Source organism: Lygodium microphyllum, chromosome 15 (assembly GCF_053477565.2).
Source record: "Lygodium microphyllum isolate KBCC chromosome 15, Lygodium_microphyllum_v1.1.10, whole genome shotgun sequence".
Classification (NCBI taxonomy): Eukaryota; Viridiplantae; Streptophyta; class Polypodiopsida; order Schizaeales; family Lygodiaceae; genus Lygodium; species Lygodium microphyllum.
In genome coordinates this window covers 129,957,228-129,976,635 of record NC_141149.1, presented here as the reverse complement: position 1 = coordinate 129,976,635, position 19,408 = coordinate 129,957,228, and the positions used below count along the sequence as shown (strand labels likewise).

General features: G+C 41.6%; 1 protein-coding gene across 2 annotated transcripts in view; it reads right to left on the bottom strand.

Moving 5' to 3' along the window:
- Positions 1-15,424, bottom strand: part of SBI1 (Leucine carboxyl methyltransferase) — a 136,126-nt gene extending 120,702 nt beyond the window's left edge. The window contains exons 1-2 of one of the 2 annotated variants that reach the window (XM_087694770.1): positions 15,245-15,424; positions 14,578-14,666 (exon numbers count right to left, since the gene is read on the bottom strand). In XM_087694770.1, the coding sequence (XP_087550896.1) occupies positions 14,578-14,666; positions 15,245-15,321 (166 nt within the window). In that variant the 5' untranslated portion in view covers positions 15,322-15,424. The remainder of the gene's footprint in view (positions 1-14,577; positions 14,667-15,244) is intronic. The other variant, XM_087694769.1, reaches the window with a different exon arrangement.
- Between the last annotated feature and the right edge of the window lie 3,984 nt (positions 15,425-19,408).

Genomic DNA, 19,408 nt, shown 5'->3' with positions numbered 1-19,408 from the left:
TGGTTCCTATGGTCTTGGACCAAGAGGAACAACTCAAAGGTTAGAACACTCCCAAGTCCAAGGCTTTGACCAACCAAACTTCCCAATAGACAAGAAAGAACAACAATAAGAAGAAGAAGGACGAGAAGTCCAAACCAAACACAGCCAAAGGAGTCTACTTACCGTGTTTATGGCAAGAAAGGTCATTGCAAAAAAAATCCTCTGACAAGGACAAGAAGAACACCTAGAAGGAGAAGACTACAAAGGACTTCGGAGTGGTGACTGCTCCATCGTCGGCCCCCTTCCTCCATCTAGAGGTGATAGAGGATGTTCCTCCGACTACCATTGATGTAGCAAAGATGCCCCACTGTCTCGTGAGTGGATTGTGGGATTGCATGTATGCATCTGATGCATTGGCAAATTTTTATAGGTGACAGTTTTTCGGTCCCCATCAAAGAGAAGGGTGATATATAGCTAATTCCAAATGGGCAAGGTGGTGTCCATACATCCAAGTTGCTCTATGTGTTGGGTCTAGGATATCATCTCCTTTCAGTGAGTAAGACCTATGCTCTTGGTTTGACGGTCAAGTTTAATAAGGACTCCTTCCGAGTTCTTGATGGAGTGACTCAACATGTTCTTTGTGCAGGACATAAGGAGAATGAAGTCTACAAGATGTGGTCTTCTACTACCTTTTCTTCTCTTCTTTTTTCCTCACAAACTCAGACCGAGCTTTGGCATGCTCAATTCGGCTACCTCAACTACAAATACCTTCGGCAAGCAGCTCATGGTCAATTGATGCATAGGTTGCCAGAGATTTGAGGCGAGTCACCTCCCATATGTATCTTGTATTCATGGCAAGCAGCATAGAGGTGCTATTCCCAACAAGGCTTCACAATGGGCTAAGGAGCCCTTAGAGCTTGTTTCAATGGACTTATATGGACCTATGAGGACAAAGTCCCTTGAGGAGGGGAGTTTGTATTTTATGCTATTATTGATTATTTTAGCAAGATGATGTGGGCATATTTTTAGCCTCAAAGTTCGAAGCATTCTCACATTTTAAGAATTGGTTGATCTTTGAAGAGAACAGGTCTGGCAAGAAACTCAAGACCCAGCATTCCAACAAGGGAGAGGGGTTTCTCGCCCTAGAGCTAAATCATTTTTGTGCAAATAGTGGCATTTACCAAGAGTTTGCCAACACAAATACCCCTTAAGCGAGTGGCATACTAGAGTAGAAGAATCGCAGTGTGATCGAGATGATGTAAACTATGATGGAGCATCTCCAAACACCTTAATGTCTTTGGGCCAGAAGCAATAGCCATCATTGTCGTCCATATACTTAATCAATCCCCTACCTCGGCCATAGTTGATATTGTGAAGAAACACCCTAACACAAAACATGAATGAAAGCATACAATAAATCATAAACTCAATAGAACACAATAAGAGTTAGGGTAACTCAGAGAAAATGAGTACACTGGAAATATGAATGAATGACCAAATATTGATATACAATGCGCATATAGTAAACAAACCGTGCAGGGAATAAAAACAATACCCCGAATTCTCATGTCTCGAGGACAGAGGCAGAGATGATGAGCGGGAGAGTGTCCTATTTCTAATGGGTCCTCAAACATAGAAAGGCAACCTCCAAGGTATCGGATAGCAACAAACGCAACAATGTCGAGCAAGTAAAAGAGAGAGAAAACAACAAAACACAACCTCCAAAGATGTCGGATAGTAGCAAACGTAGCAAACAATGGTGCTAGTGTCAAACCAACGGACAAGCAAAAGAGAGAGAAAACAATTAACCCAACAAACAATGGTGCCACTGGCAAAGAGAGAAAACAGCAAAATGCAGCCTCCAAAGAGTGATAACAGCCTAGGCGGCAATAGGGATGATACAACGCAACAATATAATATCAGCAGAGTGTAGGGAGGCAGCTGGAAGGGCGAAATGCGGTAGTGTGGGAAGTCGCCAAGCTAAATGCAGCAGTAAACGCACGGTAGCGGATCGCTAAGCTCATGCGCGGCCACGTGAGGGGTAGAGAACAATAGCCGACAGCTCCAAGGAGTGTAGACTACGAAGAAAAGGTTGGAAACAAGCACCTAATGGATATAGACAGCAATGGGCACCTTTAACTAAGATGTCATGGGCAAAAGGGGTATGGGTAGCGAAGCTAGAGGACCTGAAACCTGCAAAAATGAGATTGTGCTGAATGGAAGACAACCTCCTTATTTATGGAAACTTTCAGGACCTCCTACCATGCACCATTTTAAAACTCTCCCGAACCATGCACCATTTTAGGGCTTTCATAAGTTAAGCATTTTTGGGGCTGTTTAAGAGGCTAATTCAGCATGTAATACTTATTTTAGCTCAACATCCCCTCTCAGCCCCAAAAACTAAGCTAGAAAGTAAGGCCAACCCGATGCTTTGTATCTTTTTATTTGTTGTTTTTACTCTAAGGCATCCCAACACAAAGCACCCAGGGCATCGAACAAAGAGTGCACGAAGGCTACCCAATGGCCCACCAAGACTACAGAGGCGATGGTTATTTTTACCAAGGGAGCCCAAGTGGTTATCCCAAAGAGACCAAGGCATTGAAGAAAGTCAACTATCAAGTGGCCTACCAAGTCCTGCAAAGATAGATGGAACCAAAGCGAACTGCCTTTTTTTTTATATAGTGTTTCTTTCAAAAAGTATGGATAGCAACGCAAGACTAGTAGATAGACCCAAAAGCTTTCACAAAATAAGCAAGCTATCTCTACCACTACTGGGAGTCAATGATAAGGAAATATGCTAAGGGTATGCAAAGCAAATATGGTGAGTATATGGAGGGGCAAAAAAGTGGACAGAAAGCAAGCTAGAGAAACTAAGGAAGCAAGGAGACTACCTTGGAGACTGCCATATGCAATGCCACGAATATGGTGAATCTAGAGTTCTCCACTCTAAAATACCAAAAAGTGATAAATATACACAGATCCATGTTTACAAAAACAAAATACTAATGCACTAGAGTTATACAAGAGGCAATGGAAGTATCATCATGCTCATGCAAAATGTGATGCAACCGTGCCACTTGGAGAGTACCCTCACAAGGAAATTTCTCATTTGCCCAAGTGCCCTTTTACAATCATGTCATCCTGATGATACGGATGAAGATACAAAGTACAATATACATAATGTCTAGAAAAGAAATTGTAAACAACATCCTCTCACCACAAAGAGAAAAACTCCACCCCCTCTCAAACTCCAAGGAAAAGATGGAGGGAAACACCCACTTCCCATCAATCTGAAGAAGTATGGGAGGGTCTACCCAAATCAATCCTGAGTAGAATATACTGCAATACCAGTCAATTGACCACCTTGGTCAATATATCTGTAAAATTGTCAAATAAAGGCACAAACTCTAGGCGTATAGTACCTAGCTCAACTTGCTCTCTGGTGAAGTGGAAGTGGACTTCCACATGCTGCGTCCATGGCATAATGATTGGATTGCCCGCAAGGGCAATCGCACTCTAGTTATCGCAATAGACAATGGTGGAAGAGTCACATGGAAATTGAAGTGTCGCCAGTAAGCTCCTCAAGTAGATAGCCTCCACGGTGTCAGCAAAGAGAGCCCTATACTTACATCTAGCACGAGAGATGGATATCGTGGTCAAAGTAAAGAGGTAGCCACCATGGGAACATTGGGTGTCAAGATATCTTGCCCAGTTAGAATCGAGTATAGCCCTACAAACATAAATCAAAACCATAAGTTAGACCATAAGAAGAGATACACCGCAAATATCTCAAAACACAAAGACATCCAATCCAATGTGACGTCCTAGGTGTAGTGAAATACTAACTGAGTAAGCTAAATCTGGCTTGGTGTGAATCAACCAAAGGAGTTTCCCTACCACGAATCTATAGGTATGCTCGTCAAAGGGCTACCTAGGGTATTCTTCAAATGATGGATAGTGGAATCAAGAACTGTGGCCACAGGCTGTGTCTCATCCATGCAACATTGGTCCAGTAATTGAAGAGCCTACTTCTGCTATGACACAAAAATACTATCCCTAGATCGAACTATCTCCATCTCCAAAATTAAGATAATAAACCAATGTCTGTCATCTCAAAAGTAGAACAAAGCTAGGCCTTAATTTCTACTATGGCATCAAAATCTAAGCCAGTGATAAGTAAATCATTTACGTATAGCAGGCCTGATATAGCTAACCCCCTTTAAAGTAGTACGAACATATAAGTCTAGGTCATAAAGGGTAGAATGGTATCCGTGAGTTCTAAGGAGCTCATCCATCCTCTGGAACCAAGATTGTGGTGCTTATTTTAGCCCGTAAAGAGCTTTCCGCAAACAAAAGACCTTATCTTTCCAATTTGCAAAAGAAAACTTGGGAGACTACTCCACATAGGCTTCCTCCTCCATATAACTGGAGAGAAAGGCACTTTTTGACATCCATCTAATAGATCGACCAACCATAGAAAGCGGTGAGTGCAACCAACAAACAAAATGATATCAACCCCGTAGTAGGAGCAAAGGTCTCTTCATAGTCAATACCTTGCTTTTGTCGAAACCCTTACACCAAAAGACGAACCTTGTATTTGTCTGAAGTCCCATCAACCTTTAGCTAAGTCCTAAAAATCCACTTCGTCCCAATGATTGTCTTGTGGCTTCGACAATCAACCAAGGTCCAAGTCTCATTTCGGTCAATAATCTCTACCTCTTTTTCCATAGCCTCTTACCATTAGGGGTACTGAAGCGCCTCCTACCAACTATCCAACTCAGAATGCCCTAAGTAATCAGCTGTAAACAACGACACAAATGATGTCTGAGATGCAAGTCGAGAAGATCTTCTAGGGCCCTCCGAAGTGGAATCCAATGGAAGTATCCCCAAATCCCGTATGGTCTATTAGTACAAACAAGGTAACAGGTCTCATGGAGGAAGCATGGAAACTATAGAATCTGCATGTGGATTAAAAACAAGTAGTGGACCTAGCTCAGAAGGCATGATCTCCAAGGAAATAATGTGAGAAAAGGGCTCACAGTCGGATGCAGAAAACTACACAATATTCCTCTCATCAAACACTACATTTCTCCCAATAATAAATTTATTTGTTCAAGGATCGAATAGACAACAGGCTTTCGCTTTGGAGAAGTATCCCACAAAAATCAAGAGATCATCTCAAGTAGGAGGCTTGCCTATCTTATTAGCAGGGGTATGCATGTAAACACAACTCCCAAAGACTCTAAAGTGGAAAACTACACACCGAGAGCCAAATAATGCATCATATAAAGTTCTCTGAGAAACAGCCTCACAGTGAGGCACCGATTGAGGATGTACACCAAAATGTTAACTGTTGGGATAAATGCCCGTTTAACCTTCTATGTATAGTATACACACATTATTTAGTTGTATATGTGAATGCACCCTTACATGCCCTATGTATAAATACATTTTATTCTTTGTGTACCAATATATCGTTGGTACACTCATATCAGGTAGGACTTTCACTCTTCTCTGCTGACACGACGGAGTAGGCAGGCAAACTAGGTACGCGTGGCGACAAGGACTCCAAGCACCCGATCCATGCATGACAGCGGTCACGCGACGAGGTAGTGTCAACGGAAACCCCATCCCTTTCCCCTCCGTCAATTTTTTTTAAAGGGAATCGAAAATTCCTCTAATTTCAAATCACCCCCTTCTTCTTAACAAAAATTCAAGCATGAAAGCACATTTGTCAATTCTGTGCAAATTCGAGCCCAAAAATTTAGGGCTTTTCTTGGTTTTGTTCTCCTTCATGCCTGGCAATGATATTCAAGTCAGAAATTGCAAACATTACGTATGGTTCCCTCAATTAAATTGGGGATTTTGCCAAATTTTTCAGGATTTTGCTCCTTTGCGTAAAATTACTTGACATTGGATCTCAGAGATTTGGGCTTTTCGTGTATTGATAAAATTTTGCTCAACTAGGTCAGATTGACTCACGTTTATGCAATTTTGGACCTGAAATTTTGGGGATTTGTGCAAAATTTGGTAAATTTCCGCATTTTTTGCCCGTGTGGTGGCTGGTTCATGTACAAACAGCAGAGACTTATTTCTGGTTGAGGAAGAACAATAGTGTGTTTACTGGTTCAGCTTGTGCTTTTGTAGTTCAAGGGCATTTACTCTTGTGTTCGCGATAAAATGACTGCAACTTCTTCTAGTTCAGATATCAAGAGTTTGATGGAAATCAAACGTTTTGATGGTCATGGCTTTGACCTTTGGAAAGACCGTATGCACGGCAAATTGTTTCTAAAGGATTGTGAGGATGCTTTGTAGGAGATTAACCCACACTAATGTCTGATGCAAATTAGGCCAGAGTCAATAAAAAGGTTGTGGCTTACATTAAGATGGGTGTCACTGATGACATCTTGACAGACGTTAAGGGTTTAGATACAGGTTATGCAATATGGGAGAAGCTAAAAACTACCTATGAGATCACTACACCTATTAATCAGATGCATTTAATGCGCAGGTTGGTGAATATGCAACTGGATAAGTCAAAGCCTGCAACTGAGCACTTGAGTGTATTTATAGGCATTTTAAATCAGCTCAAGGATGCAAATCTAGACTTTGATGATAAGTTGAGGACGATTTTTTTTGTCATGACACTGCCTGACTCTTAGGAGACCTTGGTGGTTTCACTCAACAATAACCCCAATCTCTCATATGATGGGGTGAGGGGTTCAATCTTGAATGAAAAAATTAGACATATGTCTAGTGGAGAAGCCAGCAGCTCAACTTATAACGTAAGAGGCAAGGCTAAAAAGAAAAACGCAAATGCAGGACAGAGAAACAGGAGCAAGAGCAAAGGAAAGGAAATGAGTGAAATTACTTGCTATCACTATGGTCGGAAGGGTCACAAGAAACCTGATTGCATGTATTACAAGAAGGAACAAGAGAGAAAGAAGAATGCAGGAGATAAGAAGAAGAAGAAGGATAAGCAGATGCATCTGAGGCAACCAAAGGCAAGGAAAAGGCCAATGTGGCCTCTAGTGTGGTTATAGAGGAGCTTTCGGATACAGAAGCTGATGCATTATGTGCAGTTGATTACAATGCCCTTGTAAAGAAAATACCCTAACACAGAAGCATAAACAAAAGCTGTACAACAAAGCACAGACTGATAAAAAAACACAGTTAGGGTTAGGGTAACTCAGAGACAATGAACATAGTTAAGAAATGAAATGATATGACTACTAATAATATGATGCTCATGCAGCAAACACACTATGCAATGAATGAATACTGTACCTCAAACTCCTATATCTCAAGGATTAGGACAGGGGTAATAGGCTAGAGACTGTGTCGTACTCCAAACAAATCCCGAATCGCAGCAAGGCAACCTCCGGATGTCGAACACCAGCAAACGCAGCAGTGAGAAGCTAGATTTGATGCGGACAACAGTGAGAAGAGAGAAAGACTAAAAACGTAAACAACAAGTAAGAGAGACTAAAAACGCAAGCGGGACAGCCTGCGGGAGAGAGAAAGACTAAAAACGCAGACAGCAGGTGAGAGAAAGGCTAAAAACGCAGGCAGGACAGCCTGCAGGAGAGAGAAAGACTGCACCAACTGCAGCAAGAGAGAGAAAACTGTCAAGGCAGCAGCTGGAGCCTGCAAACGCAACAGTTTGCTGATGTGGCAGGCTATACAATAGCAGTGCAGATGATCAGCAGTCAGTCACCAGGCAGAAACAGCAGCAATCAGCATGTGGAGGGCTCGAAACATGAGCCAGACTGTAGGGAACAATGATGGACAGCAAGGGCTGAGATGTCCTGCGTGACCGGGGTGTGGGTTGCAAGTTGGTAACACCTGAAACCTGCAAAAACGAGGTTCAAAGTATAGTGGAGGGTTGGCTGCCAATTTATAGAAAATTAGGGTTCTAGATCCTCTCCCACTTAACTCTCTCGATCCACTCCCCGTTTTCGGGTTTTGGCTAAAATAAGCCTAAAATAAGCATATTTTGGGGCTGTTTAAGTGGCTAAGAGCAATTCTTAGCACAACAGCCCTTGTATGCCACATGCAAGATATGCAAATTACCAAGGCTGATGTGATTGATGCACTTTTGTAAGTTGATGATGGTGTCACTCAAACTTGGATTGTAGACTCTGGTGCCTCTTTCCATGTAACTCCTTGCTTGGAGTGTTTTGCTATGTTCAATGTAGGCAGTTATGGAAAGGTGTATCTTGGAAATAACCATGCTTGCAGCATTGATGGAATTGGCACTGTACACTTGTCTTTAGACAATGGTCAAGAGCTTGTGTTGAAAGATGTCAGATATGTGTTTGGCATTAAAAAGAGTTTACTATCTGTTGGTCACCTTGACTTGCATGGCTACACCAAACTGTTTGGTGGTGGTCTGTGGAAAGTGAAAAAGGGTTCCATGCTGATTGCAAAAGGAACCAAAGGGCACTTTGTATTATTTGCATTGTAAAGCCTTGAATAGCAAGTTTCTTGCAGTTGTTGAAATTTGCAGTCACTTGGAGTTATGGCATAAGAGATTAGGCCATATGAGCCAGAAAGGACTTAATGTCCTTACCTCTCTGAAGAGGGTTGATGGAAACGGCTCTAAACTTGACTTTTGTAATGAGTGTCCGTTTGGAAAGTAAATTAAAAAATTCATTTTACTTGGTGTCTCTCGTAAGTCCAATGTCTTGGACTTAAAGCCTTCAAATGTATGTAGTATGCTTATGAAGTCATTGGGTGGTGCTGTATATGTTGTCTCCTTTATAAATGATTGTTCCAAAAAGATTTAGGTATACGTGTTGAAAAAGAAAAGTGAAGTGTTTGTTATTTTTAAAACTTTTCATGCATTTGTAACCACTCAGAGAGGTAAAAAGCTGAAATGCTTGAGAACCGATAATGGGGGTGAGTTCACATCAACTGAATTCAAGTCCTTTTGTGACTTGCATGATATTAAGAGAGAGCTTATAGCCCCTTCAACCCTTCTTCAAATGGGGTGGCTAAGATATATAATAGGAATTTATGTGAAAGAGTGTGGTACATGCTGTCCACTACTAATCTCCCTCATGAATTTTGGGGAGAGGCGCTCAAAACCGTGGTTCACATTTGCAACTGCTCTCCAAACAAGTCCTTAAATAATGGCATCCCTAAGGAGGTTTGGTCTGGCAAATGGCCTCATATGACTGTTTACGCATATTTGGTGGTGATGCTTTTGTGCATGTTAGAGATGAGCTGAGGAACAAACTTGACCCAAAATCCACTAAAGGCATTTTCATGAGCTATGATGATGAGGGTGCATTTGGCTACAGAGTGTGGTTACCTCAGTCCAAGAAAATTATTCGCAACCGTAATGTTGTGTTTAATGAAGTAAAATTACTGAAAGGTACTTTAGCCTCAAATGAAGATATGAAAAATGTGAAATTTCAAAGTTTGCAACCCCGTATTACTTCAGGAAATGAGCCTCATGGTGATGTACCGCAGGCTGAAACTGATGATCAGCCGGTTATTTTTGAGCCACATGATAATGGACAGCAAATAGAAGCACAAGGAGGTCATGGACAGCAAGATAGACTTGCTGATTATGAAATTGCAGGTGCTAGTAATGAAAATGAAGGTGCTGTATAGCATGAACAGCATGCTGAAAATGGCTTACAGCAGCCAATAAATGCTGAAAATAACATACCTCCAGACGTAGACTCAATTCCTAAAAATATTGATCATTGGGTACGCAGGTCTACACATGTAAGAAGGCAACCACATAGGTTTGACCCCTCCTTGCATTATGTGATGCTTACAGATAAGGGTGAGCCTCTTACATACAAAAAGGCCAAGCCATGCAAATTCAGCAGTAAGTGGAAGCTAGCTATGCAAGAAGACTCAAGACATTAAATCTATATGTGCAAATGATACTTGGGATCTTGTGTCGTTGCCCAAAGGAAGGAAACCTCTTCCAAACAAATGGCTGTACAAAGTAAAGACAATTGATGGGAAACCCAAGTACAAGGCAAGACTTGTTGCCAAGGGTATGCTCAGAAGGAAGGGATTGACTTCCAAGAGGTCTTCTCACCTGTTGTGAAGATGACCACTCTACGTGTGCTTTTTACTCTCGCTGTTGTATTGGACTTAGAACTGTACCAAATGGATGTAAAAACAGCTTTCTTGCATGGTGACATTGATGAGGAAATTTACACGAAACAGCCTGAGGACTTTGTAGTTCCTGGAAAAGAGCAGATGGTGTGTAAACTAAAACACAGCCTGAATGGGCTGAAGCAAGCACCACGGCAGTGGTATAAAAAGTTTGATACTTTTATGTTATCTCATGGGTTTACACGCAGCCATGCAGATCATTGTTTGTACATGAAAACGGATACAGATGGCAGCCCCATCATACTTGTTTTGTATGTGGATGATATGTTGCTAGCTAGGAAAAGAAAGATTAGCTTAGATACTCTCAAAAATCAGTTGAAATCAGCCTTCTCCATGAAAGATTTGGGGAATGCAAAGCATATTTTGCGCATGAGGATTCGTAGAGATAGAATGCAGAAATTGATGTTTTTATCTCAAGAAAAGTACATTGAAAAGGTACTGGACAGATTTAACATGGCTGGAGATAAGCCTTTTGGGGTACCCTTACCTCCTTCTCTTAAGCTTAGTAAAGCTAACAGCCCAAAAGATGACGTGGAAGCAAATGCTATGAAGGGAGTCCCCTATGCATCAACTTGTGGCTCTCTTATGTATGCTATGGTTACTACTCATCCAGACATTGCTCATGCAATGGGAGTTGTTAGCAAGTTTATGTGAAATCCTGGCAAAACACATTGGGAGACTATCAAGTATATTCTTAGATACCTCAAGGGTACACAAATAAAGTGCATTTGCTATGGGCAGGGTGCACTTAGTTTGCAGGGTTATTGTGAAACAGACATGGCAAGTGACTTGGACACTCACAAGTCCACCAGCGGGTATATCTTTACATTTGCTGATGGGGTTATCTCTTGGTGTTCCAGGTTGCAGAACATTGTCGCACTGAGTACCACTGAAGCTAAAATACATATCAGCTACTAAAGCTTCTAAGGAAGCTATATGGTTGAGCACACTTGCAAAGGATCTCAACATGTCTATAAGTACTATAGTTTTGGGATGTGATAGCCAGAGTGCTATCTATCTAGCTAAGAATGCCATATATCATTCACGCACAAAGTATATAGATGTGTGATATCACTTCATCAAATAGATTTTGGAAGATGGTCAAATCACATTGACCAAGATCAAAACACAGGACAACCCTGCAAATGTTCTCACTAAAAGTCTAAGCAAAGCTCAACACGAGCATTGCATACGACTAGTGGGAGTTGGTTAGAGGTTCACTTCAAACCTTTTAAGTGGGAGGTTGTTGGGATAAAGGTCCGTTTAACCTTTCATGTATAGTACACGCACATTATTTAGTTGTACATGTGAATGCACCCTTACGTGCCCTAAGTATAAATACATTTTATTCTTTATGTACCAACATATTGTTGGTACACTCATATCAGATAGGACTTTCACTCCTCTCGCTCTAACTCTCTCACCAACCATCACACACACTCACGCTCATTCCTCCTTGAACTTCTGCACATCCACAACTGCTTTCAATATTAACAACCTCAATCCAAAGGCTCTTAAGGAGCTCTCCTGTGAACAGCATAGAGCATGCCATGTTCATGTTGGGTCCGTTACCTATGCTCTACAACTCCATTCTGAGAAGGAGAGTTAGTAGAGATAAGCTAGTGTGAAATGCCATGCTCCTATAGAAACTAAAAAAAAACTTGTGGAAGGTGAACTCATACTTGATGATGGAACTCTCCCTTTCCACGAACAAGAACTCCACAATAGAAATACGCCCAAAAAGTTAGGACTTTCAAATGCCTTTGTTGATGAGCCCGTTGATGTACATGCCCTATTAAATGACCAAATTAGGGATTGATTGAAGATGAAACTCTGCCCAAGAGATGCCCTCTTTAACTGAGTCAAAGATAGATATTGAAAACAAAACTCCAATATAGATTTTGCTCTTAGACTGAGTTGGAGTTGAGACTGAAAACAACACATCAAGACTGTGCACACAAGATAGGATTGGAGATAGAGATGAAGACAAACTCTGATGTGCACTTTGAACTGGATGGAAGATAGCTATTGAAAGACAAAATTCCAATGTAAGGTGTGCACTTACCAATAATGTGAGATTCTCGTGCCACAAACTTCAATCTGTGCCTTGTGGGCCTGTAGTTTCACCTTGACTGCTGAAGAGATGTAGATGGAAGCAAATCCCTTTGCATTCGCTGTCTTTGTCTGCTTCGGTAGAAGAAGTCAGCAGTCAAAAGTTGAAGCAAGTTCTATTTACTGATCACCAATGTTCAGAAAAGTGGAATAAAGAGAAACCAAAGGCAGCAAACAGGCGATTATGAGACAGCAGGTAGATGCTGAATACTGAGTGAGCTGTGAGGAGAATACAGCAGTAGACAGCAAAAGAGAACAGCACATTGGTACGCAGATAGGGGGCAAACAGGTGCACAAAGGCAGCCAACAGCTGAGAACAGCAGATTGAGGTGGAGCTTTTATCAACAAGTTGAAGGCTGAGAAGGCTCTTATGCCCAATGAAGGTGTGTTTGGGCACAGCAAAAAGGTAGAGGTAGAGAGAGAGTGTGTGTGTGTGTATGTCTAGAGGCACAATGATAGAATGTCACTTCAATTGATTAGATGGAATGATTGATATAACAGTAAAGGTCCTTTTATAGACGTTTAGCAAGGTACAGATCTACCACTTTCTAGAGAATTCTTGATGTGTCTACAAGTCTCACTTTTTCTAGAGGCTTCTTGCTACTTGTAGAAAAATCTACCTTTCTCTAAAAGTGTGTTCATATGCACTATGCTAACATTGCACACACATGTTGATTTAAGTGTGTTCACATGTATACAGAATAATTATTTAATGGACGTGCAAATACAAACGTGTAAGTAAGTGTTCGCATGGAACACTTCAACCAACATTTCCAACAGCCTGGCAACTTGTTTCTCTCATTTCCAAGAAGGGATTTATTGCCACAGGCATGATGGATTTTATTGGGCAAACAGGCAGTATTTAGTGCATTCCATCTGGCATTTATTGAATTATTTGCTGGTTGCATTAAATGTTGGTCAGCTAGTTTCAGCATTTGTGCCTATTTACAGCTGCCCTGTCTCACTCTTCCACATTAATTCAGGCATTCCCTCACTTTCGCATGCCAGCCCTCGCCATCATCTCCTGCCTCTGTCTGGCATCCTCACTGACACTCAAACCTGCATGTAGGGGCTGACTGAGACCAGCCTTGTATCATTCAGATTTCTGTCAATCTTGTTCCTTGTGTCTCCTTCTCTTCACTCCATGTACAATTGGGGCTAGCCTAAGCTTTTTCAATAGCAATAAGGAAGTGTATTATAATCTGAGCCCTCGTTAATAAGTGTATCAGCCAAGAATAGCTTACTTATTGTAAGTGGATACGAAAGTAAGTATCTGGAATTAGGGGCTCCTCTTCCATTTCTAAATTATTAATAGTAATGGCTTGAATGTCTATGATGGGACCATTTGAATTTGATCGGGAGTGTGGTGCACAAAGGTGTTGCTAATGTTGCTCAAATTGTTCATAGAAGATATGCTCTATTTGTAGGCTTTTATTATTCACCATGGGTGGTTCATGGAAAGGATGTCCAGCTAGATAATACTTCTTTATTCTCTTGCTACTAAAATGGCCGATGGGTTTGCCATCTAGTATTTCTAGCTCAACATTCCGAGTCCTACTATTTATATGGATGTTACATACAGCTTGCTGGGTGACATCTACAGGGTGCTGGTCAGCTGTGTTTTACACCTGAAAGGGACCTTCCTTGCTGCATTGATCTGGCCCAGCCTTCAAAAAGGCTGTGTTTTCTGTCCCAGAGTGTCCACACTGTGGAAGGCATTAAGGTCTCAATATGGAGGGTCACGACAATGCTCCATCATCTTTGCAAATACAATCACACCAACCTTTGTTTGTTAAAAAAGAAAAGAGATGATCATGAAGCACCAAACTTTACAAGAGAGTTCCCTAGGTAACATCTCTTCATTCCCTTACAATGGTGTTCATGTCATGTCATATAGTTGACATGTTTGATTGTATATTGCACTTATAATTGACTAGTTCCAAAATTATCACTTTGCCTATAATATCAAGTATATCACTCACAATCAGTTGACATGTTTGATTGTATTTTGCACTTATAATTGACTCGTTCCAAAATTTTCACTTTTGCCTATAAAATCAAGTCTATCACAATCAGCTGAAAACTTCCAACATCCACCACAGCTAAAAACGAACTGCAGACTTAGACGCTCAATCACATGGTTACTAATGACTCAAAATAAGCTTTATATATCATGACATTTATAAGTGCCTGAGGCAGCTGCACATAGTAATATAAATATAAAGATGTGCATAAGAAAGCAACTCAATGCCCAACAAATACAACCAAGTAAAAATCGGTGGAGATTTTCTTTCCAATGATCAATCATGCATCTAAGAATTCTGAGGTGACCAGAAGTCTCACCACGGTTGATGATGGGTGATCGCTTTACTGGTCGACGTACAAAATACTGCACATAATTATCTACAATATAACCCTTTCGCACACAGGATCTGTTTACAAAATCAGTATGTTACAAGGTTTTATTAAGCCATACATTACGTAAACACAAAATGTATTGATTCACTGGAATCTCTCTAAACCTTTCCCTATCTTTCTATCAATTTTGTCTCCAGCACAGAGATCATAAGTAAGTCAACATCATCAACCATCCAATTCAACTTCTTAAGTTCTCACGAAACGTTTCGCCTAAGAGGAATCTTGTTAAACATGCTAGAAATCGTTTCTCGATTCTAAGTTCTACCAAAGTTACACTTTGGGGATACTCATAAACTCCATCTGTTATGTTTTCAACGATCTTCAGACGTCTGATAACTAAAATAATCTGAATCGTTTCCCTATCATGTTAAAGCTGCAGAATTAGTATCGTGTTACGACTGCAGAGCTTCGGTTATATACGCTATTATTGATTAAGATTGCAGGCATGAATAAGATTGTACATAGCTGATAGGATCGTCACAATGAAAGCAAAGCCCCTCAGCATCTCGATGAGGTCAACTGTAAATTATAGTAAAACTGGATGCTTGACTAAAACTGTGTAGATTACAGAGCAAGAACGGCAAAAACTTACAATTTGCTAGCCGAAGCATCATCATTTGTGGCTTGGACTGCTGCGTCTACCGCAGTATTCTTCCCGGACGTCGCCATAGCCACACTCGCTGGTACTCTTCCTAAGAGGAGCAGTTCTCACGAGTTCGGAACTATATGACCTTCGAAGTTGGTAGCAGATACAAAAACCTTTAACTCGAATTTTTAGAACTATTTTCGAATCAAATTCCATATATTTGTTGATAGTATAAATAAAACCATAAACCCTCCATGCCTAGTTTTTCCCGGCACCTTGAGTCAATGTTTTCCTAGGTTCGAAGCACCAATGTTAGTAACACAATGAGGCCACTTTGCGTCCTAATGCATGTTTCATGTACTTATACCCATTGCGTGTGTGTGTGTGTGTGTGTGTGTGTGTGTGTGTGTGAGAACCTTTGTGTATGATTGGACCGCCTGTATGAGTGAGAAGTATGTAGCCTTATGCTGCCTTAGTCATGTGAGACGAGATCAAGGGGAGGGGGGCGGTAGGCTCTCATCCTCCCTATTCATTCCTACCACATCTTGAGAGAGAGAGGGAGAGAGATTCTTGCACCGATATGTCAATGAAGGAAAGTAGAAGAAGAAAAGAAATAGACATTTCTAATCCACAACCCAAGAGAAGAAGAAGAAGAAGAGATGAGGTTGCAACATGGCATTATAGGAGATGCATGTATAGTTGTCGCATGGCAACCTTCTCAAAGCACCTAGATTCTACCAATACTTTGCACCAGTGTCAATACCAATTAGGGTACTTTGTGTTCTAGTTGTCATTGATAGCCCCAATGCAAGTGAGGAGGTACTTTTTTAATTACCAAGTGGCATATATTGAAGGATCCCCACCTTCTCTATTTTTCTCTATCATCATTGTCTCTCACTCATTGTCTCTCTCTTATTGATTTATGAGCTCTCTCTCTCTCTCTCTCTCTCTCGTGGATTCATAAGACTTCATGGTGAAAAACTATTGCCACCTTGCTCAAATAGTCATGAAAGTTATCATCTACAGCTTAGAACCACCAAAAAGGTTGTTGCCCCCTCCTATATGTTGTCACCTGCACTAGAAGGACCTTGGGTTGCTATCACCTGCTCCCGAAGGGCTCCAAACTATTGTCACATGTTGTAGGATTGATCCTTGGTGACTGCAAATCATATTAGCAGTCTCTCCTTGCACTCTAATAGCCTCCTTTTCTCTCACAATGGTTGGAATAAACTTCCACTAGCCCTTAAAAACGTTTTTTTCACTTGCATGGGTAAGTTTTGCCAAGTTGTAGCCTTTTAATCCCATTTTTCACCATGATTCAACTTATTAATTTATTTTATAAAATATTACTATAGGTATTTACGACTCGATTGGCATTCACTTTCCATGTCACTACAAGATATAGACCTTATACCAACGTTTAAAGCGATGAAAATACAAACAATAAAATTTGCCCCCGTCGTCGCAAAAAGCGTCGTTATTGACGACGCCATAGAAACGTCGCTATTGGCGTCGCTATATGCGTCGCATTTGCGACGCTAATAGCGATGCATATAGCGACGCCAATAGCGATGCAACCAGTAAATTTGCGACGCACATAGTGACACCAATAGCGACGCAACCAGTAAATTTGCACCAATAGCGACGCAACCAGTAAATTTGCGACGCACATAGTGAGCCAATAGCGACGCGAGCAGTAAATTTGCAACACAAATAGCAACGGTAACAAGAAAAAAAAATTTGTGGCAGGGCAGCAAGCTGCCCTGCCACATATAGCACTGTGTGCTGTATGAGAGCCATACAAAATAGTTTCTACACTACTGTATACAAAGCGCTTGCAAACAAAAAGAATGTATATTGAAATCATAAAACTGATACATGAAATAAATACATGATCGCATAAAAAGCGATTGGTACAATCATGACAGGATATCACTAATACATAGAAAATGTCTACATAGATCAAGCGACTAAAAAATAAAGGTGTGTGAGCTCCAAGGATCCAAGGGCGAGCTAGAAATCCTCGTCCCTCGAAAGCTCATCCCGCCGCCGTAAAGGAGCATCGAATGGATTCTGCAGAAAAAGAAACAACACATCAATCCACCATACAATAGTGCATTCAAATATCTCATGGTAACTATGGACAAGAAAGATGAGTGACTTACAGGGCCGCTGCGTCTATACAATCGGTCGATCAATGCATTGAGACCGTGCCTCTCTGCATATCGAGTCTCAAGGCCTTGCGGCTCACGATTTATAATGGAGTGCTGCAAAGAGAACAAAATGCTAACTGTTAGAAACATGATTGTCAGTATAAAGAATATTTCAAAAAAACAAACAAGTAAAACAAAAGAGAAACTTACAAAGTCCTCCAAATATGTCATGTGGCTGCCACTCCCAAGATGGTGGACCACTCCGGCCTCGAGTCGTGCCCTCGCCGCCTCGCGCTCTGTCGTCTCTGTCCACGCTTATGGGCATATCCAGGAGACCCCTCTACATCCGGTGTACCAACGGGGGTAACCTCTCTCGGAGTGGCACCCAAAGGGGTGCCACCTATTGACGGTTGCGCAAAAGCCGGAGTAACTGGAGTAGACGTCCCCACAGGTGTGACAAATCCTAGAGGTGATGCAGCTCTAGCTGAACGACAAGACGGAGACACCACATCCGTGTCTCCACAGCAGCATCCCCCTAATCCCGATGCAGTCCCTCCCTCTGGCCCCAAGTCGTGAGCATCGAGATCGTATGCTCAAAGGTGAAGCAGATCTAGTAGAGCGCCCTGACGAAGAACGAGACAGCTCCCTGCCTACCATCTTTCTGAATCTCGTGAGATGGTCTAGAGACATGCGTGCGAAGATGTCCTGCAACTCCTCATCGCTCATCCCTCGACCCATCCTGAAAATGTCACCTGCACAGATAAAAAATGGTGTTAGAATAATCAATTTAAAAAATGGGACAAGCAAGCTAAGAATGAGATGTCCTTTCTTCGTAGAAAGCCATGGAGGGATGTTGTAGTTGACAAGCACTATAGGCCACACACTGTAAGAAATTGAGCGCAGATCGAATGGGTTCACACCATCCATTACGAGACCGAGGCGAAGATTCCTTGGCTCTCGTGCAAAGCCTGGGAAGGTAAAGTCAATGTGGCTCCATGCGCGCGAATCCGCTGATATTCGTTGAACTCCATCCGTGGACCTATTCTGCACATGCCACGTTGTCAAGCTTGCCATGCTGGACGTGCGAAACATGTGGTTTATGCGGGGGATGAGCAGAAAGTATCTGAGAACTTTTTGAGGGATGGTTTGCCCTTGCAAGTCCTGTCGATACCTGTGAGCACCACACTTTGGACCTGTCTCCATAGTCTCGTATTCGTCTCGAAATAGTATGCGATCGTTGATACATGCATGGATGTTATTGTAGTCCATGCCAAGCTTTCGTAAAACATGTCGTGCATCATCACGAGACTCAGGCATGGTATTTGCAGGTGGTAATATATGATATTTCAATAACCTGAAAAAAATCATAAAACACCTTGAAAAAGCACAAATGTTTGTAATAATAGTATCAAAAAAAAAATCAATGAAGCCTATGTGCAAGGTACCTGAATAACTCGGTCACACTCGTATCGCTCCACCCGTATTTTGCTTGCACACTTAAGAGTGCAAGCAATGTCTTCAACCGAGATACTCGGCACCCATCATATAATGGTATGGATGCTTCCTCTCTAAGCGGATCAAATGTCTCGACATCCATGGGAATCAATCCATCGATCATTGCCTCCATCTTAGGCTCCAAGATTGTAGGTAGGTCGGGAATGTTGTCTGTCTCCTCTGGCATTGATGGTATGGATTGGCCTTGCGAGTGGTGGATTGGCTCTTGCAATCCATCCATCGCACATCCATGAACTCTTCTAATTGGCCGCAAAGGGTGCACTCCCCCTTGGGACGAGACATCACCCCCCTGGATAGAAAATTTGCCAACAAGACCCAATCTTATTGTGTATGGTTTTCAATTAGCTTGCGAGTACAATGCATGATTAATATTAACTTCAAATTACCGTTTGCTGAAAATCCACAATCGCCTGATCAACGATCTCAGATTGAAACTCGCCAAATCGTCGTACGTATTCTATAGACAATCAGCGTTTTCGTCTAATTGCCAACTTGCATTGAG